Genomic DNA, 26,749 nt, shown 5'->3' with positions numbered 1-26,749 from the left:
TGCCCCTGAAACTAATAGCACTCATCACATGCAAATGCATGTTGATGAAGCTATTAGTTATACGCCCGGGATACCGAAAAAAAAAAAAATGTGCGGCTGATCCACCCATTTTACACTCAGAAATTAACGCCTGCCCTAATTTCTGAGCAGCTCCAAAAAAAAAGTGTTCAGAAAAGCAGGTCTGTTCAGTGTTTATACATCCCTTCTTCTGTTCATTCAGTGCTTGATCCACACAGAACAACTGGCATCCATGTCAGAAAAAGCAGGATAGGTCAGTTGGATTATGTCAGGGTACATCTCTTCTGCTGCAACTGCCCCCAGTATTTCAATCTGGCCCTCACTGCTTATTTTACCATTGAACAATTCCTATCCTGAAAGCTTCTGGATTTGGAAGGAAATCATAGTTTTTCTTTATCTAGCATCAGGCCAGAAAATCTTGCTAACTCCATCAGGATGTTTTGGTAGCCTCATATATCATGAGAACTTTCAAAAGTCTGTCTCTGCTACCAAGGTCACAGCATTCGCCCAGCTCTGGGTAAGCTCTTGTGCATCCCCTATGTGCCTGTGACCAGATTCTCAACATTCACAGTAAGCAGTAACAAAACATGAAATAATCCATTTCACATGAAAAGATATAATAACAGTTAGAATGGAGTCACTTGAGTTTTGTATTCAAACAAAAGGGTTCCTGAAGCATGATTCATGAATTCATTACATACATTAAAGCAGAATGCTAAATGCAAAGAAATTCTACAGTTCTTTATTTTACTGTAAGTAATTAAATACAAAAATCTAGGACAGTGAGTGGGGTTTTAAAGATCAGGGCTAACAGAGGAAAGGAAGACTATTAAATTAGGGGAGTGGGAATTCCTATCCCTTAACTGGGAAAACTCCCTTATAAAATTCCCCCACTTACATAGTAGAGGCGGCATTTGTGCAATAAAATTGTGCACATGTATGCCCATTCAGCCTTTTTTATACCATTCGTGCATATAAGCACGTATGTTATAAAATACATACATCTGACACAAGCTGGCATATGGACATACATGTGCACTCATGTGCCGGTATCAAAGCTACCAACCCTAGACAGGACATGGCAGAATAATGCAATATAGAGGGATGGGGGAGGGGATAATAGACTGAGCAAACATTACAAAAGGACATAGAATTGAAGAGACATTGGAAAACATATCCTCAAACGCAATACATACCCTAGAGAAAGAATACAGAGCATATTATAAAAGACAGTGGTTTTTTTCATTATACACAAAAACAGATTATGTTAGCAGACAGTGGAACTTTGGGATCAGTAAATTGCTAGCAGAATGGATATTTAAGATGTATTACAGAATAAAACCAAGGCAAATGTTTTAGGCTATTGGTGAGAAACCACTCAACATTCAGTTTTGAAATCTATGAACTCACTGGAATTATTTGATGGATGAAAGGCAGGACCATACCCGAGCTGAACGGCACCCTGGGCACCCTGGGAGATTGAGTTAGGGGAAGAGGCGAGGAGGTCTCTTCCCTTCCCCTGCACACCTCCATGCCTGACCCTTCTGCTGACAGCCCTGGGAGTCTCTGCTCTCTCTTTCCCCATTCCCTAGCCCCTGTGCACCTCTCCTCTTTGTTCCTCAGCCAGCTGCTCTTCTTGCAGCAGCCCTGGTGAATGTCCTTTTGCTGAAGCCATGAGGGTCACAGATCAGTTGTTTGAAATGAGCAGGCCACAGGAGGGAGAAAAGAGGAAAGGCAGCAGTGGCAGTGGTACACCACACTTCTCTCTTGGTGGCGCCTGGCTTGCCTACCCTGGAGAGAGAGGCAATTTCCCAGGGCTCAAAGCCCGGGGAGGGCAGAAAAATGACTGACATACAAGTGTGAGCCAGCAGCAAATGATAAACCAGAAAGATAGCTACTCTCCTCCTACCGGGAAGAATAAACTGGAGATCAAAATGGAAAGGGTGAAGGTAGAGAGAGGCAGAGAGGATAATGGGAGGGCACAAATACGATTCCCTGTCCCATGTGCTAAAATGCCTATTTACAGCTCTGCAACATCCTTATCATATTTATTTGCCTGCATTTAATTCCTTAAGTTACGGAAACTTCTAATCTCTACTTGCACCTCATGCACTGCGTTGTGGACTATTGCTTGTACTGCAACATCTTATGTGCTCTCCTTATTTTAAGAGTAGACTGGCTGCTAAGACATTCTTTTCATTTTACTTCACTGCTACGTGCTTAGGCTGAAAAAGTAGCACAGTTATGGAATTATCTTGTGTCTACTGCATACACTAGTGAGAATGGCCTGTTTTTATCCAGCCAAAGGGAATTTATATTCAACCTGTCATGGCTGGTCAGCCATTTTAAAGTGGATTACATTCAGAGACTGTGGGTATTGCCCTGTCCTTAGAGGGCTTACAATGCAAGTTTGTACAAGAGGCAATGAAGGGTGAAGTGACTTGCCCAAGGTCACAAGGAATGGCAGTAGGATTTGAATGCTGATTTCTCTGATTCATAGCCTGCTGCTCTAACTACTAGGCTACAGCTCCATTCCAATGTCTTTACATTTTTTTCACCATAGAACTAAGAGCAAGGCTTTGCTTAAAAGGCACTTTATGAGAAAATGAACAATTGTAATGTTAAAACCAGACACTAGTAGACTGACTGATTTGTTAGCTTGACATTTAAATGTGCAAGTTAAAACTGATTCAGGAACAACCGGGAAAACCATTACCAATATTACTGCAATGGCTAGAGTGTAATTCATGAAAAGTCCTGATGGCAGTGAGGAGATCAAGGGCACCTCGGCTTCATCTTTATCTCATAAATAGTAGAATGGGGTTGGGATAGGTTCTGATTGGACTGAAAGAAGGAAGGGGTGGAAGAAGGTAAACCATGCCAAAAAAATGAATTAACAATCCTTTAGATTTATAAATCTAATGGCCTGGTGGAAATTGCAGATGTGAAACTGGAAACACAGTCCCTAGACTACTTAGCCAGTCTGATGCAATGCAGTCCATTTTGTACCATGCAATAAATAATTAGAACGAGTTCTTTGTAATTGCCTAGATTGCCCTCAGTTGCTTACTAGAGAGCAGACCTATATCTAGGGTTGCCACGTCAACCCAGGCCAACGAAAAAGGCTGATCTAGTTCTGGTTCTGTGCCATTGCATGCATGGATTTGTAGTTCTGAATTTTTTAGGGAATGCCATGGGAAAATTAGAAGTACACCCTGCCTAATTTCTCAATCTCCACAGTGGAGAAATGACCAAAATTTAACCACAACAATGAATATGATAACATAAGGCATAGTGTGGACTAGATTCAATCAAGTTATATGTATCTAAAGACTAGTCCAGTGGTTTTCAATCCAGTCAAGTTTTCAGGATATCCACAATGAATGTGCATGAGATGGATTGATGTACAATGGAGGCAGCACATGCAAATCCACCTTATGCATATTCATTGTGGATATCCTGAAAACCTGACTAGTTAGGTGTTTACAGAGGACTGGGTTGAGAACCACTGGTCTAGTCAAATGAAGGAAATATGAAAGATGAAAAATGAAAAATGATAGTGCCAGAGGGAGTCTATGGGGACAGAGTAATGAGAGGGAGAGGATTGGTTAACTTGGAAATATTAGCATCTGATGAAAGGGAATGTCATAGCATATATTGTGATCTTCATAGTGTAGCTATTTGGATTATTAAAGTTTTGATAGTGCCTTAACAAATAAATATAACTATATAATTTTTACGCTACAACACTTGTCTCATGAACAGGATGATAGAGAGACCAGTACAGTAAACTTGAGTGTATATATGACAAAAGAAACCCCCTATGCTAGGGGTGGCCAACTCTAGTCCTCAAGAGGCACAAATGGGCCAGGTTTTCAGGAGACCCACAATGAATATGCATGAGATAGATTTGCATACAATGGAGTTAGTGCATGCAAATCCATCTCATCCATATTCATTGTGGATCTCCTAAAAACCTGGCCTGTTTGTGGTTCTAGCACAGGGGTGGGCAATTCTGGTCCTCAAGGGCTGCAAACCAGTTGGGGGTTTCAGGATATTCCTAAAGAATATGCATTTATTTATTTATTTATTTAGGGTTTTTATATACCGACTTTCTCGATATACAAATCAAATCAAGACGGTTTCCAAAGAACAAAACTTTCGCCCTAAGGCGTTACATTAAACAATAGATATAGTATTGAACAGGTCTTTACATTAAACAATCCACATATTGAACAAAAGAACGAAAATCAATAAATATTAAAAATTATATGTGATAGATATATACAATATATGACAATAATATTGTCAAATAACATGAATAAATGATAGGTAAAAGGTCGGTATTGGGCTTTGTATTGAGCTATTTTGCTCTTTGATCGGAGTCGAAGTGTTCCTGCGATTCCGGGTAGGCTTGCCGGAAGAGCCACGTTTTTAGGTTTTTCTTGAATGTTAGATGGCAGGTTTCAAGTCGCAGATCAGGCAGTAATGAGTTCCAAAGGGTGGGTCCGGCTGTGGAGAGTGCCCTTTTAGCCCTTTTATGCATTAAATAGATTTGCATACAACTGAGGTAGAGTGCATGCAAATCTCTCTCTCATGCATTTTCATTAGGGATTATGCTGAAAACCCAACTGGTTTGTGGGCCTCGAGGAATGGAATTTCCCACCTCTGCTCTAAAGGACTGGAATTGGCCACCTTGCCCTAGGCATTGTGCAGGAACTGGATACCGCAGGCTTCCTAAACCTGTCCCGAGGAGCCCACAGCCATTTGGGTTTTCAGGATATCCACAATGCATATGCATGAAATAAATTTGCATATGATGGGGGCAGTATATGCAAACTTTTCTCATGCATATTCATTGTGGATATCCCAAAAAACTAACTGGCTGTGGAGTCCCCAGGACAGGTTTGGGAAGCTGTGCGCTACAGGAAGCAGGGAAAGTGGGTGGCCATACCATTAAGTCAGAAAGTATCCATATGCACAGTAAGATAAAGATTTAATGTTAAAAAGTATTTATTATCACCACAAGAACATCCAAGTCTACCATGAGAGCACTATTATGGCAGATTAAGAGGACCTTGAGAAAATATTGAAAAAAAAAATTGCTCTTAATGAGATTGAAAATGGAATACAATTAAAAAATTATTTAGCAACTAGCTTAACAATTTAACACTATTCTTTAAGTAAATACATACCTATTGCTGATCTCATGACTCATAGGAATGCCTAATAAAAGCATAAAATTGTTGACAGACTGCTTTGCTACATCAAGGGTACTGCTTTAAGAATCTGTATTGTATTGTTTAGGATGTTAGATGGTACTTCAGTGTGAGAAAGTGGGCCATCTTGATTCTTTCTGATTACAGAATCACAAGAATGTGACATTGCTCTCTCTTCTCCTCCCCCTTCTGTTAAGCATTCATACACTCATTAGTCAGTGATGACATTAACCACCTAAAGTTAGACACGACTGTATCCTTGTGAAGGAGTAAGGGTTCACCCCCAGCCCCGAAGACCGAAGGAAAAGGGGGAAGATCTGTCAACTCTGGTCAGGACAGGGCAGCCCTAACCTAAGAAAAAATTCAAGGGAACCCTGGGGCGAAAGCAGAAGTAGTATCCCTGGGGGGAGGAGAAACCAGCTAACCGGATAGGATCTCCTCAGGCAGGAGGGACACCTTGGAAGGTCCTATGGCAAGGAAGGGGCAGGTCCCACCTCGAGGAGGCCAGCGAAGGGCCAGAATCACCTGACCTGGGAGGGGAGGAGCTACAGCTGGAACTGGAAAAGGAGGAGATGGAGTTCTTACTGGCAGGAGGAAGAAGGCACACGCCATCCTCTGGAAGGGCAGGTTACAGAGGAGGCTATGGAAATGGAGTAAGCCAAAGGAGTACAAAGAGGAGAAAAGAGCTACACCCAGGGACAGCACACCTTTTAAACAGGGAAAGTTATCTGTTGGAGGTTGTGGCGGAGCTGAACCTAAGCAAGGAAGGAACCTGAAAATATTCCTGTATGGTCAAGCTCTACTACAGAAGGGAGGCGATTAAAACTCGCTCAGGTTGAGAGTGAGGTACAAAAACTTTAAAAAAAACCTATTTTCCTTGTGGAAGAGGTCTGTGTTTAACTGTGGGTTTATTTTTTTGGTTTGTTGGCAAACCCTTGTCTGAGGAGTGCTAAAACTTATAGAAAAAAAAAAAGAACCTGTCTCTTTCCTTGTGGAAGAGGACTGTGTCTAAACGTGGGGCTTTGTTTGTTGTTGTTTGCTAACCCTTAGGCTGAGGAGGACTTCCGCATAAAAAGAGAAACCTTGCTTCATCCCCTGAAAAGAAGGCCCTGCGATGGGTGGGGGGGGTTCGCAAGCCTTTACTCAGCAATCTAAGGGAGGCAGCAGAACAGTGTACCAGCAAGCCAGGTAAGCCCTGAAAAGAAAGTTTAACCACACTTTGCAGGAAAGGGTGGAACCCTGTAAACTGGCCTGAAGAAGGCTGGATACTTTGTATCTTACCTGTTGGGTTTTTGGATAAAGATTTATTTTTTTTTTGGCTTTGTGCTGACTATGCTGGAAGGGTGGGGCAACATAGCCCGGTGGGCAAAGACACTAGAGAGAGAAATGGTCTTATTTTCCTTCCTTCTCCTCAGTGTGGTTTTAGGCCAGCCAGGAGGGTGGCGAAGTTTTTTGTTTTTTTTTAATAGTTTCTCAAATTTTGCAAATCTCAGCCATGGAGCCTTGCAGAATGGAATAAGTATTGGAAGACCCATCTGTGTTCTGGTGGACAGTGAGTGTCGAACGGCCATGGACCTTCACAACCCTATGGCACATGTTTGCAAGGTTTCTTCCACAGAATACAGCATAAAACATGTACCATCTACACCTTCGTGGTAAGCACCATTCACACTAAGATGGACCCTAATGGAGGTGGACTTTAAGCCAGCTTCCGAAAGGTGTAGAAAGTGATCAAACAGTTTTTGTGTGGGACAGGAGAACGGACCAAGGGCTAGAGCTGCCTGCCCCCCAGCAGCAGCTCTGGAGCACTGAGGCCACCTGACACCGATGCCATCTGAGTGTTGGGGGCCTTAAAAGGAGGCGTCCTGTGGCGCGCCAAAGCCGCACACCTCTTATGAGGGGTCTGCTTCAGTTGAAGCCTTCCATAAGGCCTCCCATTGTGTCTTGGGACCTCGATGTGATTTTAGCTCAGCTGATGAAAGCGCCTTTTGAACTGCTGCACACCTATGACCAGAAGTACCTGACCTAACCAGTGCACCAATGTGCACAACAAAGTCGGTGCTGTTGCTAACAGAGAAGGAGACAGCCTGAACCCAAACAACGAGCCCTAGGTTGGAAGAGTTGGGTTGTACACCTTGAACAGGTTACTGAGGACATACTGGTCGAACCTACTGTCATGTCGGCTATCCCTATCCAGACAGTAATAGGATGTATGTGTGAAGAGAACTCCATGTCGCAGCCTTGCAGATCTCCTCCAAGGGAACTATTCACAAGTGGGCCACCAGTACTGCCATGACTCTGACAGATTAAGCCTTGACATGACCCTCAAGATGCAGTCCTACCTGGACTCAACAGAAGGAGATGCAATCTGCTAGCCAATTGGATAGTGTCTGTTTGGCAACGGCAACGCCCAACCTATTCTTATCAAAAGAAACAAAAAGTTGGGTGGATTGTCTATCGGCTTCTGTCCGCTCCAGATAGAAGGCTAAGGCTTGTTTGCAGTCCAAACTTTGTAGTGCTCATTTGCCATGGTGCGAATGGGGCCTGGGAAAGAATATTGGCAGGATAAGTCACTAAAGCTTGGAGCTCACTGACCCTGCATGCTGAAGTGACTGCCACCAAAAATATGACAGAAGACAAGAGTCCATATAGTTCAGTCATCTTCTAATTACCTAAGTAAGATCATTATTTTTTAAGAAACTGAGGAAAAGAACCCTTGTACAACATTTAGCCAACAGATACTAAGAATCCTGGACAGTACACTGCTCTGAGGGATCTGTGTTTAGATTTCTGGCTCAGGTAGCCCAAAGTGAAAAGGCAGGTAGGTGGGGTATGGGCGCATACCATGGAGGCTGCACATACATAAGTGCATGACCAAGACAGCATACTCATTCTATAACATTTCAGGTGACTTTTCACATTTATGTTACAGGCATGTCAAAACTCAGTCTTATTGCAGGCATTGACTTCTTTTCAAACTATATACACCATTATCACAATCTGATCCCTAATATTGGTTACAGAATTTTGAAGTAACTTTCAAACATCTTAACTTCACATACATTTATTGATAGGTAGGGATCACCTGACCTATCCAGCCTGCCTAGATACCCCTGCTTATTGTGTTACAACAGATTATTGATCTTGAGCTGAATCACTACTCTCCTTTGCCTTTACCACCATCCTCTGCATCTGTCCCAAGTCACAGATAGGATAGATCTGAAATCCATATCTTTTTAGCTTTCCCTCTTCTCTCAGGCACAAACCATCAGTTGACAAATGTTTGCCTCTCTTGTGGGTTGTTGGTGCTGCTGATAGTGAAAGATACCGGAACATAAGAATCTGAGGTATTTAATCCAGTTAGACAACACATTTAGAGCTACCAACTGCAGGTCAGCAGCATTTGGCTTTTATTTATTTTTTCTTGCAAAATTAGATATTTTATGTTACTTGAAAGCCACAGATGTTACTGAAGTGACAACACAAGATTATTGATAATGGCTTAATGGAATATAAAGACTTTTTATTATGTACATTATGTGTAGTGTTACTCTGCAGCGAAAGGGTTTGTTTCTTCTTCTTTGTATTCTTAACATGCATACGAAGTTCCTCACTCTTTAGAGCAGCTGAAAGCAATCCAAAGTACTTCATTTTCTCCTTTGCCTTTTTTTTCCACTGATTATAGTTGAGATTAGTAAATTCTTATAATTTAGCTGACAGTAATGGATGAAGTACAAGAGTAAAGGGTATGAAGGTAGGCCTAATCACTCAATCAGTATTTCCACAAAACCTTTACACACTTTGAAACCAATTTTTTTTAACACCTTCAAGAGCTGGGAATGAAGTACATAGTGGGGAAACCACCAATTTCAGCATGCGTTAACTGCCGACATTCTTAGTGATACTAATCAACATAAGAACATTAGAAATTGCCATGCTGGGTTAGACCAAGGGTCCATGAAGCCCAGCATCCTGTTTCCAACAGAGGCCAGACCAGGCTACAAGAACCTGGCAGGTACCCAAACACTAAGAAGATCCTATGCTACTGCTGCCAGTAATAGCAGAGGCCATTCCCTAAGTCAACTTGTCTTCTAAGTCTTCTGCTCCAAGAACTTATCCAAACCTTTTTTAAACCCAGCTACACTAACTGCACTAACCACATTTTCTGGCAACAAATTCCAGAGCTTAATTGTGCAGTGAGTGAAAAATAATTTTCTCTGTTTAGTCTTAAATGTGCTACTTCCTAACTTCATGGAGTGCCCCCTAGTTCTTCAATTATCCGAAAGTGTAAATAAACAATTCACATCTACTTGTTCAAGGCCTCTCATGATTTAAAAAACCTCTATCATATCCCCCCCCTCAGCCATTTCTTCTCCAAGCTGAACAGCCTTAACCTCTTCAAGCCTTTCCTCATAGGGGAGCTGATGCCTGTTGTAGACAAGTGAGAAGAGTGGATTGGTAGAACAAGGTCATCCCCCCCCCCTTAGTATCCACAGGCTATAAAAGAGAATTTTTTAGAAAAGTAGGCCCAGGTAATCAATTTCCCAAGCACCTCAGGCTGTAAAAATCGCTCCAACTCCTAATGAAGAAGCGTCTACTTCAACAATGTCTACTTCCAGATGTCACAGACAAGGATCCTTGATAAATTCCTTCTTTAATTGTTGAAAGACTTGAACTGCCTCCTCTGTCCAGTTGCGTACGGCTGCCCCTTTTTTGGGTTAGAGCAGTGAGTGGAGCTGCCAATGAAGAGTATCAGTGGATAAATTGGCGGTACTAATTAGAGAATCCCAGGAAACATAACGCCTTGAGACCCACTAGTTGAGGCCAGTCCAAAATAGCCTTGAGTTTTTCTGGATCCATCCATAAGCCAGTTTTAGAGATTATATATCCCAGAAAGGGTAACTCTCTTGATGAAAGGCACATTTCTCTAATTAGCATATAACTTATGTTCACACAAATGTTGCAAGACTTGTACATGTTCTTGATGTTGATCCAGTGTCTTGGAAAAAAATGAGAATGTCATTCAAATATACGACAACATGTGATTATAACAGATCTCGAAATATTTCATTTACTTTTGCTTGGAATACTGCAGGGGCAGTGCATAGCCCAAATGACAAAACAAAATGTTCGATATGGCCGTCCCATGTGTTGAATGCAGTTTTTCATTCGTTCTCCTCTAATATGAATCAAATTATAAGCTCCATAAGGCAGGACCAGAAGGTGAGAGGATCAAGAGGGACAAGGTGAGCAACACATTCAACTGTACAGCAGACAGTTCCAACTCACCAGACCTGTCACTGAGATGAAAGGCCGCGGAGAGAATGTTGCAATGTTGCTTAAGTAGTGGCTGCTGTTGACATCCTCCCCTGAACTTCTGGCGGCAGCATTCGATACGACGGGGGAGCACTGGAAGCAGGCGAGTATCGTGTCATGCTCTAACAACTTCTAAAGGTACCTATAACACGGAACACACATCTAACACAAATAAGAGTCCGAATGTTTTCCATGGTGTGCCCCAAGTTGTGGAACTCTCTTCCAGAGTCATTACGTCTGATAACAGAAAGAGAGTTTCAAATGAGAACTGAAAACATGGCTCTTTAGAAATGCATGAGATTTAATGTAAAACATCAATATTTCGATAACTTCACTGTCAGTACCAGAGACAAAAGGGACTTAATGACAGTTGCTTTAAAGAATCAGCAGCTACATAAGGAACCACAGAGTTTAAATAAAACTATCCTTTAATATTTCTCTCTCCTCCTTTTTCATGTTTATTAAATGTTAAGTGGCTTCATAGATTCACAGCAAACATGACTGGCCTTTGGCCAGCTTGATAACATGCCTCAAAATGAGACAAAAGCAGGTTTGGCCATTTCCCCACTCCAAAATCAGCCAGACAGTCAGAGAACACACAAATACATTGCAAAATCTTATATTAAATACAAATGCTTACAGAGCTAAAAGTATATCTCCATTACATATAAGCAAGTTGGTTAATCTGTTCAATGACCATTTCATATCTGGTAATGATTTGTCAACACCTGTTGCTTTGCCCTATTGGCCAAAAACTACAGTCTGAAGTTTTCAATTTTATTTTATTTTTATTAGGTGTCAGTTTCTCTGAGCTTAGTGCAGTAAATAATTTCTACAAATGTAATGTGCCATGCGAGTTCACTGAAATTCCCAAGTTTCACATGGCACATACTCAGTGAAAGATAACTGGCATGGCATAGCTGATAATTTCCATTTTATGCTTGGTTTTTGTTTTTTTTTTCTGACCTGGCAGTTTCCTCCTGATCCTTTAGGTTTCCAGCTCAGTTGGATCCAGAACTGGGATCTGGTGCCATAAGCCTTGCAACTACCTAGAGATTCTTTTTTTTTGTCCTTTATTTATTTCCTCCCTGCCAACTTGCACAAGCTAGGGACAGTCCTAGGCCAGGGGGAGAAAGGGAAGGGGAAGCAGGCTCCTGCTGGGACCCCTGCAGTCATGGGCCCTAAATCCAACCACTAGGTGTCGTTCTTGTACCATGGCTCCACAGCATTCTCGGCCCCAGACAACCCGAGATAGGAAGCCAGCTCCCTCTGCCTTGCTGTGTACAACACTGGCACAGAGTAAACAGGTTGGCATGTACAGCTTTTTCTTCTCAGACCAACTGCAGGATTATCACAGAAAAGAACCCTTGCATCCCTTCAGTACTGATATGTTACTACTGATGTAAAATGTCTTCACATAGGCATTTACACATTCTTTATTTGCAACATAATTTAAGTTTTTATATCTCCTTCCATAATCCTGCTGCGGAGGTATTGTCTCAGGACAAGCTGTCTTGCTGTTCCCCATCTGGAAAGTACAACGTTTGGTGTAGCAAGCTGCTGACCGCAGACACATCATCAATATCTACAAGGTAAATACAAAGAGAAGTTGAAAGCCAAACCTTCAGGCTGAAGCAAGCCTCCTTAGCAGAGGAAAACGGGCCTGCTCTGCCTTCTCTGACCACGTTACTACATCCTTCCCCTCCCCCTTGCTCTTATTCCCCCACGATTCCTGGAAATTAATAACATTTACTGGATTGAAGAAAAGCACCCTGCTTTGCAGGAAGAGAATTACAGTCTTTATTGCTGTAATTAGGCAGCAGCATCCCTGGAACAGGGCAGCTTCAAAACGGCCAATTATCTATAATGCTCATCTTGCAGGCTCTTCCCCCACAGGCTACATGAAAGTCAGTATAGGAAGCATTAAGGCAGGCTCTCTTTCTCATGACACACTGTGGCTGAAACTTCAATCCAGAATCCAAAGGGTGCTGAGCTTTGTATGAACTGTTATAAGATGCAAACAGAGAGAGAGAGAGAGAAAACATATGCATGCATTTGTAGCCTCTACGTTTAGTTAGGGATATCATGTGTAAGAAACAAAACATCTCCCAACATCTGTAGTATGTTAAATTGAGGAGGAAACCCCCAGGACTGCAATGTAGCAGGCAGATATATACCTAGCTTAGCACTACTAGGATCCTGCGACGACACTAACCCGGTTCTATTACCAAAAGGCTGCAGAAGAGGCTCTGTCAGATCTTGCTCAGCACAAGGATAATCACATTTTGATCAGGACCTGAGGCGAAATGAGCTCATTTGTCAGACAATATGGTGGGCTTCATTTTACGACGAGTTTTTCATCACTTATCAAAACATGTTACTTTGGCCATGCAACATTCTTTTTTTTTCCTTTTACTAATTGTCACGATGAAAGGGGAGGGAAGATCAGAATAATTTCATCAAGCATTTATATGTGCCACTATACACTCTCTGTAGATCTCCAAGTCTTGTCATAATATTTAAAGCACATGCTGGAAGATATGGAAGGTGTCAGCTCAACAGAAAAATTACACCTTAATTAAAATTGCAGCTCTAATCTATTTGGGGTGTTGTGCTCTGCCATGCAAAAGTTCCAACTATACATCTTGAACCCAGGTGCTGCTCTTCAGATAGTCTAGAGTAGTGGGGTTAGCACATTTGAGCCAGAGATCCAGAAGTGACAGGGGTTTATGCATACAGTCCTGGATTTGTGGTATCTCTTAGAAGTGTTACCACAATATCTAAGCAACAGTAAGAGGAGGTGGTTGAAGCATTAATGGGGGAAGGCAGGCACAGGTCATGCATGCTTGACCTCGACTTAGTACATCAGCACTAGGTCTACATCCCAGGGCAGGAGGGTTGAGTCTGGAGTAGGCCCTGATTAAGTCACAACAGATGGGGGTAGTACCTTGAGGAGTCATTAACTGGATAGAGATGCGCTAAGGGGAAGTAGAAAAGCAATGGGCAACACTCAAGGAGATATTTATTGTAAGGGCAACAAACCTGTTATATGACCCCTGTTCTACCACTACTAGAACTGAGGGGCGCATTTCAAATCACTGGGGCCAGCAGACAGCCTGTGCTGCCTTGGGTTCTTTCCTGATGGGGCAGGGTTAGAGCCTTTCAAGGCCCTTAGGTTGTTTGGAGGTCTTCTGACAGTTTCCACACTGCCACACAGTCTAATGTTGTTCAAAAATCAATCTTTTCTACTGGTAAACTTAGTGCAGGGTAATTATCTTGCAATGAATACACTTGGATCTGGGAGAATCCATATAGAAAAAGTCTAAAAATCCAAAATACTCTGAAACAGTCACAGGTAAAATGATAGAAATCCTCTGCACTGGAATGCTATCCTGTAGACCCTTCTGAGCTGTACCCCTCCCCCCGGGCTCTCTGTTTTTTAGATGCAGACTCCTGTAGTCCAGCAGTAGTACACCAGAAATCTCTCTTGCACTTGCAAGAATGAGCTCCTGCAGACTTCTCTCACGCAGCAGCTCTGAAGCAAGGTTTCAGTACTGGCAGTCCTCCCATTGATTCCAGTCAGGACTCCGCTTCTATGAATTCAGTCATATGGGACGAACATCCCTCCGCCACTTATCTCTTCCCTCTCACCGGATCCCAAAAAGCTCTCCAAAGCCCAGCCATCCTCTCAGGATGGAACAGAACCCGAGCCAAAGTGAGCTCATGGCATTTCCCACTAGTGTCAGAGACCTCTAGACACTCCTATTTTCTCTGACATCACACTCAGGGTCTGTGAAGACTCGGATATATTTAATAAGGGACACTTTTTCTGACACCCTTACAGTTAGGAAAGTAAATAAATTGGAAGAAAAGAGGCCACTGTGGTTTCCAAAAGAAGTGGCTGAAAAGGTAAGGGGGAAAAAGTTAGTATTCATAAACTGCAAGAGACTGTAGAAAGAGATACGTAGGAAACTAACTGGGAAAGCTGGGAATGTAGTCAGGAGATTGAAGACTCAAATGGAAGAAAAATAGTTAATATGGGTAAAAGAAAGGGACAATATTTTTTCTTTAAGATATCTTGGTGACAGGAGGAGTGCAAAAGTGGGAATGAAAAACTCAAGGGTGAAGGTGGGGAATATGTAGAGGCTGACGAGGAGAAAATGGAGTTGCTTTACAAATATTTCTATTCAGCATTCACTGGGGAAGGGCTTGGAGCAAAAACTGCCACAAATGGGATTGAAGTCCATTAGACCTCAAACAATTTTCAAAAAAGATTGTATTCACAATGAAAAGTAAATAAAGCAAAGCGGGCCAGATGGGAGACATATGAGGCTATTAAAGCGAATTAGGGATGTTCTGGCAGGTCCGCTGTCTGACCCTTTCAATGCTTCCTTAGAATCGTGACTGGTTCCAAAATAATGGAGGCAGGCAAATGTGGTTCCTCGTCATAAAAATGGAAGTAAGGAGGAGTATGAGAACTGCAGGCCCTCAGTGGCAAGTAAATAAAGGAAAAGTAGTTTCTTACCTGATAATTTTCGTTCCTGAAGTACCACGGATCAGTCCAGACACCTGGGTTTTGCCTCTGCTGGTGCGGCGGCAAAACCCAGGTGTCTGGACTGATCCGGGTACGTACAGGGAAATGGAACTGCTGCTAAAACAGAGAGCAGTGCAGTGGGTTGCAAGGTTTGAGGCCGCGTGCTGTTGCTAGCAGTAGGTCTTGTCAGACGAATCTAGTCCATATTTTTAACTGGGTGACCAAAGAATTAGATTCAGGGGAGAGCACTAAAAGTCGTGTACTTGAATTTCAGCAAGGCCTTTGATACAGTTCTGCATAGGTGACTTATAAACAAACCAAATACACCAGGAATGGGCCCCAAAGGGACTGACTGGGTTAGAAACTAGTTGAAAGGATCGTGAAACCGAGTCCGAGGAAAGGGTAAAGGTGGGTTACCAGTATTTTGCCACAGGGATTGGTCCTCTGTCCAGTTCTGTTCAACATTTTCATGAGTAATGCTGCGGAAGGGCTTTCAGGAAAGGTTGGATGATACAAAAAAAAAGGGGCAGATACCTTGGAAAGTTTGGAAAAAATGAGGAAGGGAACTAGTAAAGCTTGAGGAATGGACTAGAGTCTGACTTCAAAGATTTAATGCTAAACAAACACAAGGTCATGCATTGGGGTTGTAAACATCCAAGGAAGCAATATAGTACAGGAGGTAAAGTTCTTCTGTACACAAAACAAAGTACGATATAGGGGTGATCATATCTGATAATCTTAAGGAGGTCAACCAGGTAGATAAGGCGACGGCAAAAACCTGAGGGTTACTTGGGTGCATAAAGCAAGGAATAGCCAGCAGGGAAAAGGAGGTGATTTTGCCTCTGTATAAGTCTTTAGTGAGACCTCATCTGGAAAATTGTGTACAATTCTGGAGTCCGCATCTTCAAAAGGATATAAACTGAACAGAGTCTGTCCAGAAGGCACCTACTAAAATGCTCAAGGGTCTTCATCATAAAGCATATGGGGTCAGACTTAGAGATCTAAACACTCTGGAGGAAAGGAGGTAAAAAGGAGATATGTAAGAGACCTTTAAATATCTCGAAGGAATAAATGCACAGGAGGCAGGCCTCTTTCAATGAAAAAGAAGCTCTAGAAGAAAGAGATGAGGATGAAATGAACTAGGCGCAGGAATAATCTATGGAAATATTTCTTTAAAGAAATGGGTAATAGATGCATGGGACAGCCTCCTTGGGGAGGCAAGAGAAATGAGGGCAGTGTCAGAATTCAAGAAAGCCTGGGACAACATACAGGATCTCTGAGGTAGAGAAAAGGATTATAAAGCTGAGCAGGAGATGTGGATGGGCTGTCTAGGCTTTATCTGCCATCACGTTCTATGTTTCTAAGTAACTTACCCACATTCAGTTGCTTTAAAAGATCTCTGTATGTTTTGTCCGTTTCTAGAACCTTTACCAAGTTGGTGGACTCCATCCTTTCTAGCTTCACGTCCCAGTAGATGTAAATTTTATGGTTGAAGCTTACGTAAATGAGACAGGGACTGTTGTGGGCTGCTTTGCAAGCATAGAGGCCTGGTAAGGGTGGAAAGAAGATACAGTTCAGGACTGGGCCATTCTATATTATTTTTACTCAGACGTTTTTATCTTGCTTCATTTGCACCTACATAGAGTTATTTCCCCTTATTCTTATATTCCCTCCAACTTAGCCCAACCATCACAACAACAGTCCTCAGCCAAGGGTCACGCACTGCATTACATGCACCCTAAATCCAATCCGTAGGTGTCACATTGTGCAACTGCTGAGACTCCCTCCCTTCTCAGGAACAATGAATGCTGCCTCCACAACATCCTCAGCTTTGGTTGGCCTGGGCAGCAGAAGCCTGGCCAGGAATCCAACCCAAGAGCTCTGTAGGGCAGTGTACGGAGCCACTGCAGCAGCCCTATGTAACCATATCCCCTTCCTTCTGCTCAATGATATAAATGGACTAGTTACATACATCCAATACATTATAATTAGTTACTGTAGTTACTCAACGCACAATTAAACTCTGGAATTTGTTGCCAGAGAATGTGGTTAGTGCAGTTAGTATAGCTGTGTTTAAAAAAGGATTGGATAAGTTCTTGGAGGAGAAGTCCATTACCTGCTATTAAGTTCACTTAGAGAATAGCCACTGCCATTAGCAATGGTAACATGGAATAGACTTAGGGGCGGATTTTAAGAGCCCTGCTCGCCTAAATCCGCCCAAAACCGGGCGGATTTAGGCGAGCAGGGCCCTGCGCGCCGGGAAGCCTATTTTACATAGGCCTACCGGCGCGCGCAGAGCCCCGGGACTCGCGTAAGTCCCGGGGTTCTCCGAGGGGGGCGTGTCGGGGGCGTGTCTGGGGGCGGGCCCGGTCGTCGTGGCGTTTCGGGGGCGTGTCGGCAGCATTTTGGGGGCGGGTACAGGGGCGTGGCTACGGCCCGGGGCGGTCCGGGGGCGTGGCCGCGCCCTCCATACCCGCCCCCAGGTTGCGGCCCGGCGCGCAGGAGGCCCGCTCGCGCGCGGGGATTTACGCCTCCCTCCGGGAGGCGTAAATCCCCGGAGAAAGGTAAGGGTGAGGTGTAGACAGGGCCGGGCGGGTGGGTTAGGTAGAGGAAGGGAGGGGAAGGTGAGGGGAGGGCGTTAGAGGATTCCCTCCAAGGCCGCTCCGATTTCGGAGCGGCCTTGGAGGGAATGGGGGTAGGCTGCGCGGCTCGGCGCGCACCGGCTATACAAAATCCATAGCCTTGCGCGCGCCGATCCAGGTTTTTAGCAGATACGCGCGACTCCGCGCGTATCTACTAAAATCCAGCGTACTTTTGTTTGTGCCTGGAGCGCAAACAAAAGTAGGCTATTCGCACTCCTTTTAAAATCCGCCCCTTAGTGTTTGGGTAATTGCCAGGTTCTTGTGGCCTGGTTTTGGCCTCTTTTGGAAACAGGATGCTGGGCTTGATGGACCCTTGGTCTGACCCAGTATGGCATTTTCTTATGTTCTTATGTACACAAGTAATGTAACAAATTCTACTTCTGGTTAGGTAACAAAATGTGTTTTTTTACACAGAATATAATTTATCTCTGTAGAGCACTGCACACCTCTGGTACACAAATCATGATAATAATAGTGAGGATGGCTTTGTAAAGAAGTGGTACCTGTATTGAATAGTGTTAGAAGATTAATAGCAGCTACGAAGAGTTAGAAAGGATGCCCAAAAATAAAGAGAAATAACTATAAGGCGCCTTCAGTTGCAAGGCAGTAAGGGAATCAGGCACCTGACAAACTCTTAATGCATAAGCAAGGCAATGAAGAGTATGGATGGTTGTTAAGGAGACAGAGAACTTACCAGCACAAAAAGCACTAACATTCTCATCCACCTGAAACCTGACCACTGTGCGATCATGGTCGATGATATAGGTTTGTCCATCCCAGGCACAGGCTACCACCTCCTCCTGGCCATTGCCCTGCAATTCAGAGGGGGGGAAAGAGCTACATCAGCAAGGCCCTTTACACTCCTGTCTCCCAGGATAAATCCCTAACAGGAATGTGCCCTCTGGCTTGAGGGAGTCTATTAAAGAGTGAATAAGAAGGGCACGGTAATGCAACATTACAAAGGAAACAAAATACAAATCAAGTGTCCCATTTGGGAGTGCAATGACTGATGGCCGACACTCCTAACCACTCCCCGTTCCTAAAATGTTTTGCAGTAAGTAGTTTGCTGTTTTTGAATAGCTGGATGTTCCGTTGCTATTTAGAGTTATATTTTACAATTCTAAGACACTTACAGTGACGTCCAGTTTCTCCAGTGCGAACAGCTGATGATCCACCTTCATGGACCAGAGAAGTTTATCTGTCCCCTCCATCAGTTTCAATGTTCCTAAAAAGTGGAAAACAAGTAATTTGTACTGATGTCTCCATTGGACTACAAAAGGGTTATTTGTAAGTGGCTACAGTGCTAGAAGCACGCCAAGAAAACAAAAAGTGACATTGTGTCAAGAGGAATGCCGGCATTCTTTCAATGTGTAATATATGTGGAACATACTTGACATGGAAAGGTAGTGAGAATAAAGAGAGGATAAAAGTGTAAATTAAGAGAGGAGGAGGAGTGGAGGGGAATTGCAAGGAGCAAGGCATAGAAATGACACCATCAACTGGGCCAATATGTGGTGGTGGTGGTGGTGGTGGCAATGCCTGCAGACAGCTAAGCAAGGTGTCTGCTTAGCTGCTTCAGGACTGGAACAAGTGATTAGTTTTCTGAACAGAAGCAGAGATCACGTCAAAATAGTTTTCAAAAGCTTTTCCAAATGCTCATATATGCTCTACCTTGTTACAGTCTACATCTTCTCCTCGTCAGTTTCATCATTTCATTTTCCCTTACACTCTTTTGTGTTTCACACTTTTTCAAATGCTTATTTCATTTTTCTTGCCTTCTTTTTGTTTTCTCTCATTTTTAATGCCCCTCCCCCCCTCATGCAATACCCTTTTAAACCTGGAAAATCACTCCGTTTTACTTTTGTACTCTCGGATCACCTAAAGGTAGTCGGTCAATGCAATACAGCAACAAGGAAAGCTAGCTGTATGCTTAGAGCTGTGCATCGATAAAACTTTTATTCTGGTTTTCTCCCCCCCCCCCTTTCTTTTTTGGTAATTGTTCATTTACAGTCTACTATTTAGATTTACTTTGCACAATTTTAGATTTAGTGCGCATTAATTTAAATAGCGCGCACTAAATGAAAAATTTAAAAACCAAGAAACTTCGTGAATTTTGTGATCGTTTTGGTTTAGAAGGTCAGTGACATTTCCTATGTCGTTAAAAACAAAAAGCACATCCCTAAAACTCAGTTGAATAAGGAGAAGTCATCAGCAGGAAATAGGAGGTAATACTGTTCTTGTATAGGTTACTAGTGAGGTCCCGCCTCGAGTACTGGGTTCATTTCTGGAGACTGTACTTTCATAAAGGACATTGAGAGGATGGTTTAGAGAAGAGAGTTATTAAAATGATACAAGGCCTGCAAAACACTCTACAAAGAGGATTAACACACTCAGTGGGGTGGATTTTAAAAGCCCTGCTCACGTAAATCCGCCCGGATTTACGCGAGCATGGCCTTGCGCGCCGGCGCGCCTATTTTCCATAGGCCTGCCGGCGCGCGCAGAGCCCCAGGACTCGCGTAAGTCCCGGGGTTTTTTGTCGGGGGCATGTCGGGGGCGGGGCCGATCGACGTGGCGTTTCGGGGGCGGGACACGGCGTTTCGGGGGCGGGCCCGGGGCCGCGCCCTCCAGAACTGCCCCCGGCCCGCGTGGATTTACGTCTCCCTCTGGGAGGCGTAAATCCGTGAACAAAGGTGGGGGGGGGGTTTAGATAGGGCCGGCGGGGTGGGTTAGGTAGGGGAAGGTTGAGGGGAGGGCAAAAGAGAGTTCCCTCCGAGGCCGCTCCGATTTCGGAGCGGCCTCGGAGGGAATGGAGGCAGGCTGCGCGGCTCGGCGCGCCGGCTGCCCAAAATCGGCAGCCTTGCGCGCGCCGATCCTGGATTTTAGCGGCTACACGCGTATCTACTAAAATCCAGCGTACTTTTGTTTGCGACTGGTGCGCCAACAAAAGTACGCGAACGCGCATTTTTTAAAAATCTACCCCAAAATGTACACTCTGTAGGAAGGAAAGGAAAGGGGGGGATATAATAAAAACATTCAAATATCTGAAAGGCTTCAATAAATTACAAGAAGGTGAAATTTTCCAAGAAAAGAAATTTCAAGGACAAAGGTTAATAATATGAAGCTGGAGGGAGAAAGTTTCCGAGGGAACATGAGAAAACACTTATTTATTTATTTTATCTATCTATTTTTATTTTTAACTTTTATATACCGATTTTCTTGTATAGAATACAAATCAAACCAGTTTACAGTGGAACAATAACTTCGCATGAGAGCGTTACATAGAACCTTAAACATATAATAACTTTGAATGAATAACATTTATTGAATAACATTTATAACATTTATTTACTGAGAAGTTGATAAATGCCTGGAATAACCTACAAACCAGAGGTAACAGAAACCAGTACGACGACAGAATTCAGCAAACTTGAGACAGACAGAGGACGATGGAAAGAAGAGGGTTGGAAGGCTGCAGTATTAAAAAAACCCACCTCGCCCTTCTCCCCTGGTCTGTGATCTCAAGGGAGTGAGGGGGTAAGGAGAAATCAAGGGGCAGATAAAAGAAGCATGATCTAACCACACCATATATCACAGGGCTAGATGGAGCTAGAACCAGCAGGGCTACAACTCCCCGAGAAGCAGCCAAGCTGATGACGGTAGAGTGTGAGGGCTGGCTACCACCCAGGAAGAACACGGGAACTTAAGTGGCCAGACAGTTGGCTAGTCTTAATGGTTTAGATTACTACAAAACGGCAGTAAGACATGGGGGTGAAAGGGGGAAGCCTTGGAGGGCGTTGGATCAAGTGTGAGGAACTTGTATGCTCATCCACCCAGGATAGTAGAGAACTAAATGAGGAAGATGATAAAAACCGACTGGGAAAGAAGCTGCATCCTACAAGGGTCAAGTTTCTACGACTCGCAGCTGGGCGCTATCTGGGCAGACTGTACGGGACAACTGGCTCTTATGTGCCGCCTTCTACTGTTTTACTAGTCCAGTGATACTGGCTCCGACGTAAAATCATCTTTATTCTAAAATACATGTGTGCAGACACGTTCACTCACAGTCAGATCCTCGCGGCCGCACAGATGCATGCACCCGTCCCACCCGCCCCAGATAATGGTAGGGAAAACCCATCCTCAGTCAAAGAAAGTCATGGCTTGAATGACAGAGCAGTGCAGAGTGACCTGTTAATTTAAATCAGCCTTGCATCAAGACTATGGGGTGGGAAAAGAAAGGAGAGAGGCGATGTCTCTTTCCTCAGCGAGAGACGGTCAGGAAAGGAGCTTTAACCACTCTATGTGAAATCCTCCTGTGATATTTTCCAAAGCAGTCTTCAGATTCTCAGGGCAGTTGGCATGAGGTCACTTGGAATTATTCCCCAGGGACAAATGCTGATGAAGACTAGGAATATTTCTCATGCATAAGAAAAACGAGCCATTCCAACACAAAAAGGCTGGGCACAGGTCCTATTTCAGTGAGAGCTGGAAAATGCTTTTGAACTCCACAGGGGAAAAATTTTTTTTTTTTTTTTTTTTAAAGATCTCAGGCTGGTAATTCCTCTCTATGGGAACAAGAAAAGGAGCTCGGCTGCCTTCTCTAAACCATGAGGCCTTTGGGAATGTAACTCTGAACACTATCCCACAGGCAGTATATGTGCATTAACTCATTGCACACCAAAGGGTCCCACACTATTCACCTGTTTCCACAGAATCTTATCTAGCCTTACTGATATAGCTCCCTCTCTACACACAACACTTTTAGGGTCTCATTTTCTCAAATTTCTAAAACAGCATTTCCAGCAGAATCCATTTTTACCTCCACCACATCCAGCTACTGCTAGGACTTGATGGCTTCAGAGGTGCCATTAAAGCAGACTGAGGAGATCAGCATTTCGTATATTTCACCACTATGCCCTGCTCAGAGAAGAAACCTATCCTGAAGGGCTGTGTGAGAACAGATCCCAGCTATAAGCCTGCCTGCTCATCTGGCTGGAGGGAGCCTGGCTGCTGTACACTTCGAATGCGTGAATTCAACTCCCAGGCCGCAGGAGAGAGGCCTGCCGCCTTGGCTGAAGCTCCACCCCCTTTGTAAAATTCACTGGTGCCCTCTGCAATCAAGTCCGTCGATAACCAAAGCAGGACCCACAGCAACCTGCTGCTACCATCATTGCACTGCAGACCTGTCATCAGCCTCCCTGATGTGAGGCTCTGCTGTTCTGCACGGATGGCAAAATGAGTGCTTTTCATTTCCAAAGGACACCAATCAAAGCCCAAAGGTTAGGTAAGCAGGAGAAGCTGCCTCAAGGCACACAAAACCCATTAAAGCAAGATGCACTGCTCCTCGTAGGACACAGTGCAATTAGACTCAGCCCTGTGACATTCCCCCTCTCCCAGCCTTGTTTGTATTTTTTTTTTTTTAGTTTCCAAACGTAGCTGCAGCCTTCACTAAATGTATCACAATATCTACTTCTTGCTACCGCACCTTTTCTGATGCTCTTAAAATGGAATCGATTAAAATATATATAGCTATATATAGATTATATATTTTTAGAGAGACTTTAACCAGAATAATTTTGCACCCTGCTCATGTAATATTTATTAACTTTAACCTTGTCACTCACTCAAATTAGTAACTAATGAAAAAGTCTTGCTACACTGTAGACAGACAGAGAAAGCAAAGGTAGCCTAATGGTGATTTTGAATGGGAAAAAAAAAAAAAAGTACTGAGTTGGAGGGATCTCATTACAATTTTCTCTCTGCCAGTCCCCTCCCCCAGCCCAGACCTCCTCCTTCCCCTTCCCACAGGGATGGGGTGGGTGGTGGTGGCCTCCCTCTTTGGTGGCTGGCAGGATGAGCTCCGCTGGCCGTCCCATTCCTACACAGCGAGTGTTTCTGAAACTTGTGGGCTGGGAGCTGGTACTTCCTGGCTGCTGACCTTGAAAAATTAGAAGCCAGCAGGTGGCAGCATCCTGTCCCTCCCCTTCCCTGGTGTGGTATACTGGTGGTGCCTTAACTACGTGGCACTTTTCTGTGGTCTCTGGTGCTTTGAACTGTGGCAAATAGTATAGATTATTGAACCTTCAACTATTTGAAATGAATAATTTTTATTGAACAGAATGCAATAATAACAAACATCCATAGGTATAGCACAACCATAGCAATACACCTCCCAGCAACACAATAACAATGTAATTACCTTCACATCTGTGCATAAATAAAATAAAATAATAAATGGTAACAGCAGGAATTGTCATATGCCCGTTCCTGTTCCGAAGGCCCCAAACAATTTGCACAAAAACACTAACAATCACTGTTCCTTATCCTTTTGTATAATAACCTTCATCTATTTGGGTCTTCCATCTACAAGTTCTTCAGCTGGATCAGAATGCTGCCATCCAACTGATAACAGGAACTTCATGTTTTGAGCATATTATTCTTAGGGGTAATTTTCACAAGGATTTATGTGGGTAAAGGTAGCATCTCTCGCAGCAATTTGCAAAAGCCCATTTACACACATAGGGATGAATTTTAAAAGTGGTTCTTGAGCAAAAAGGCCCATATATGTTTGTGGGCCGCGTGTGAGCGACGTGGATTTTAAAAGCTAAATTATGCATGTTCTCGCACAAAAAACATAGGGGTGGGGCATGAGCGTTCCGAGTAATGCCAACAGTTATGTGCTTAAATCCATATTTTAAAACCAGAGGCTGCACTGCGCAGCGGCTTGTTAACCACACACATTGCTCTTGAGGTGCAAGTCTGCAGAAATTGCTTTTTAGGCCTTACACGGCAGGGTGAGGGGTCCGGGTCAACTGGAGGGAATGCTGGCTGAAGAACCAGAGGGGTCTGGATGAGCTCGAGATAGACTGGGCAAACTGGTGGAGTGAGTGGTAAAACTGGGAATGTCTTCCACGCAAGCATGTTTTAAAATCCGCTTACCTGCTCGCATTAAAGTCCTAAGGAAGGTACGCAAAGTATCGAGTAACAGCTTAAAATTCAGAGGCACACATATGCACATAACTGCGCATGATTAAAATTCCAGTGTGCTGCATGTCCACTCGCATGCTCATAAGCACATTTATGGTCTTCAGCTTGCTTGTTTTAAAATTACTGTCTTAAAGTGCACTTATGCACGTAAAACCTATTTATGCGTCAACAGCATATATCATAGTAATTTTCAAAAGCCAATTTACATGTGCAAATCCTTTTGAAAACTACCCCCTTAGTTTGCAGGCTTTACAATAGTTGCCTGTCTCATATAGAGATCGTTTCAAGATGGCTTCCTTGACCTTTAAAGCATTTCACTGTGATGCTCCTGTACACCTGCAAACTGCACTTTCTATCTATACTTTGAGGACGATGGGAATGATTAATTTGATTATTTCTTCCTTTAAGATATTCAGAGTAGCTGAGAGTACAGCCAGAACCTCTGCTGTTGCTGCTATGAAATTCATACCCACCTGATCTGCATTCTCAAAGATGTTATTTTTAACAAATCAACTCCTCTTTTACCTTTCATTACTCCAAATGATAGAAAATCTTCACTGATGTCAACTTTTCTTTTCGTACCTCTGTGTATGTAAAACTGCCCCCCAAAACCTACCCCACCCGAGTTAATAGTGCCCCTCTTACAGTGGTATAAAAGAACCCAGGTTCTATGCCAAGCATGATGAATTTGTGCAAAAATGGAATCAGATTTTGAACAAATGTTCTTTAGACCTATGTTGTTGGTCACTGAACAGGCCAAACTGACGGCAGTAAACTTACAGAGAGAAACAGATGAGCTATTATAGCGGATTAAGATTCAGAACACAGAGGAAGTGTTTGATGCTCGCTTTAAAGAATTTCAAGGTACTATAAAAAATGTTATGGAAGATATTAAACAGAAATTGAAGAAGTTCATTAGGTATGAACAAGATTACAAGAAGGGTTCCATATATTATTGGATGAATCCACAATCTAAACGAATGAATAATCAAAAAAAGATTTTTGATTCTAGTTCTGATGATTCATCAGGTGATGATTTGCCCCGTTCAGCAGTTAATGAACCAGTTGGTTCCGAGATGTTACAACAGACCTCTTTTTTAAGACAGTCATCAGGACCGGAGGGTCAGATTCCAATTCACCGATCAGGAAAACCAAGGGAATCAGAGATACCAGTGGCGATGGACACGATCCCAGTCTCGGGGCCGGACATGCAAAGATCAGCTGTGATCAACCTTTCACAAAAGTCTCTTATGGGGGACCATGTGAGTGTGCTTATAAGAGCCTTTCATTTGTACCCAGGGTCCGTTTTGATTATTTTGAAGCATGCAAGTTTTTCCAAACATTTCTAAGAAATCTGCAGTTGAGATTATATTTTGATGTTCAAACGGTTGGGGGCACTTCTGATGGGTCCGTGGTAATTCCATGGTCGAAATGGTGCCCACCGAGTAATGAGACCCTGTGATACACACTTTTGCTAAATTGGTACAGAATGACAGATGTGTTACATCGAAGATTAGTACAGGAGTATACTAATTTATCTGATCAAGAAAGCTGGGCACAGAGATTTTACCCTGACATAATAGTAAAAGCAGCTGATAAGGGGGGGCAGTAGTGGTCATGGACAAATTAGTTTATAGGGAAAAAGCCTTGAGACAACTCTTGGATCAAAGATTTTACAAGCAGTTGGATGTAGACCTTACCCCGGTTCTAAAAAGATGAGTAGATCAATTGTTAGATGTAGCTTTGAAGAGTGGGTGGATAGCAAAAGGGTCTCTATTTGAACCATTGTCTCAGTGTGGATTTTTTTTTTTTTTTTTTTAAGGCCGTTGGTTCCTCAATTACCATCATACATTCAGTATTCAGGTGATTTGATTAAAATACTACAAGGCTTTGATGGCCCCCTGCATGAGGTGTCTTTAGTTACAATTGATATTGTTTCCCTCTGTACTAATATTCCACAGGATGCGGAACTGGGGGTGATTCAAGAAATTCTAACCTCCAGTGATATTGGTCCCCGTATCCCAGTACAATTTGTG

At 43.3% G+C, this 26,749-nt stretch overlaps 1 protein-coding gene across 2 annotated transcripts in view; it reads right to left on the bottom strand.

The window, feature by feature from the left end:
- Window positions 1-11,432: 11,432 nt before the first annotated feature.
- ITFG2 (integrin alpha FG-GAP repeat containing 2) overlaps window positions 11,433-26,749 on the bottom strand; it is a 121,720-nt gene continuing 106,403 nt past the window's right edge. For both annotated transcript variants that reach the window (XM_029599955.1, XM_029599956.1), the window contains 4 exons: window positions 18,863-18,954; window positions 18,424-18,541; window positions 16,461-16,634; window positions 11,433-12,138 (listed from right to left, as the gene is read on the bottom strand). In XM_029599955.1, the coding sequence (XP_029455815.1) occupies window positions 12,053-12,138; window positions 16,461-16,634; window positions 18,424-18,541; window positions 18,863-18,954 (470 nt within the window). In that variant the 3' untranslated portion in view covers window positions 11,433-12,052. The remainder of the gene's footprint in view (window positions 12,139-16,460; window positions 16,635-18,423; window positions 18,542-18,862; window positions 18,955-26,749) is intronic.

The sequence above is a fragment of the Rhinatrema bivittatum genome, chromosome 4 (assembly GCF_901001135.1).
Source record: "Rhinatrema bivittatum chromosome 4, aRhiBiv1.1, whole genome shotgun sequence".
NCBI classification, from domain to species: Eukaryota; Metazoa; Chordata; class Amphibia; order Gymnophiona; family Rhinatrematidae; genus Rhinatrema; species Rhinatrema bivittatum.
This window is presented reverse-complemented; position numbering and strand designations above follow the sequence as displayed.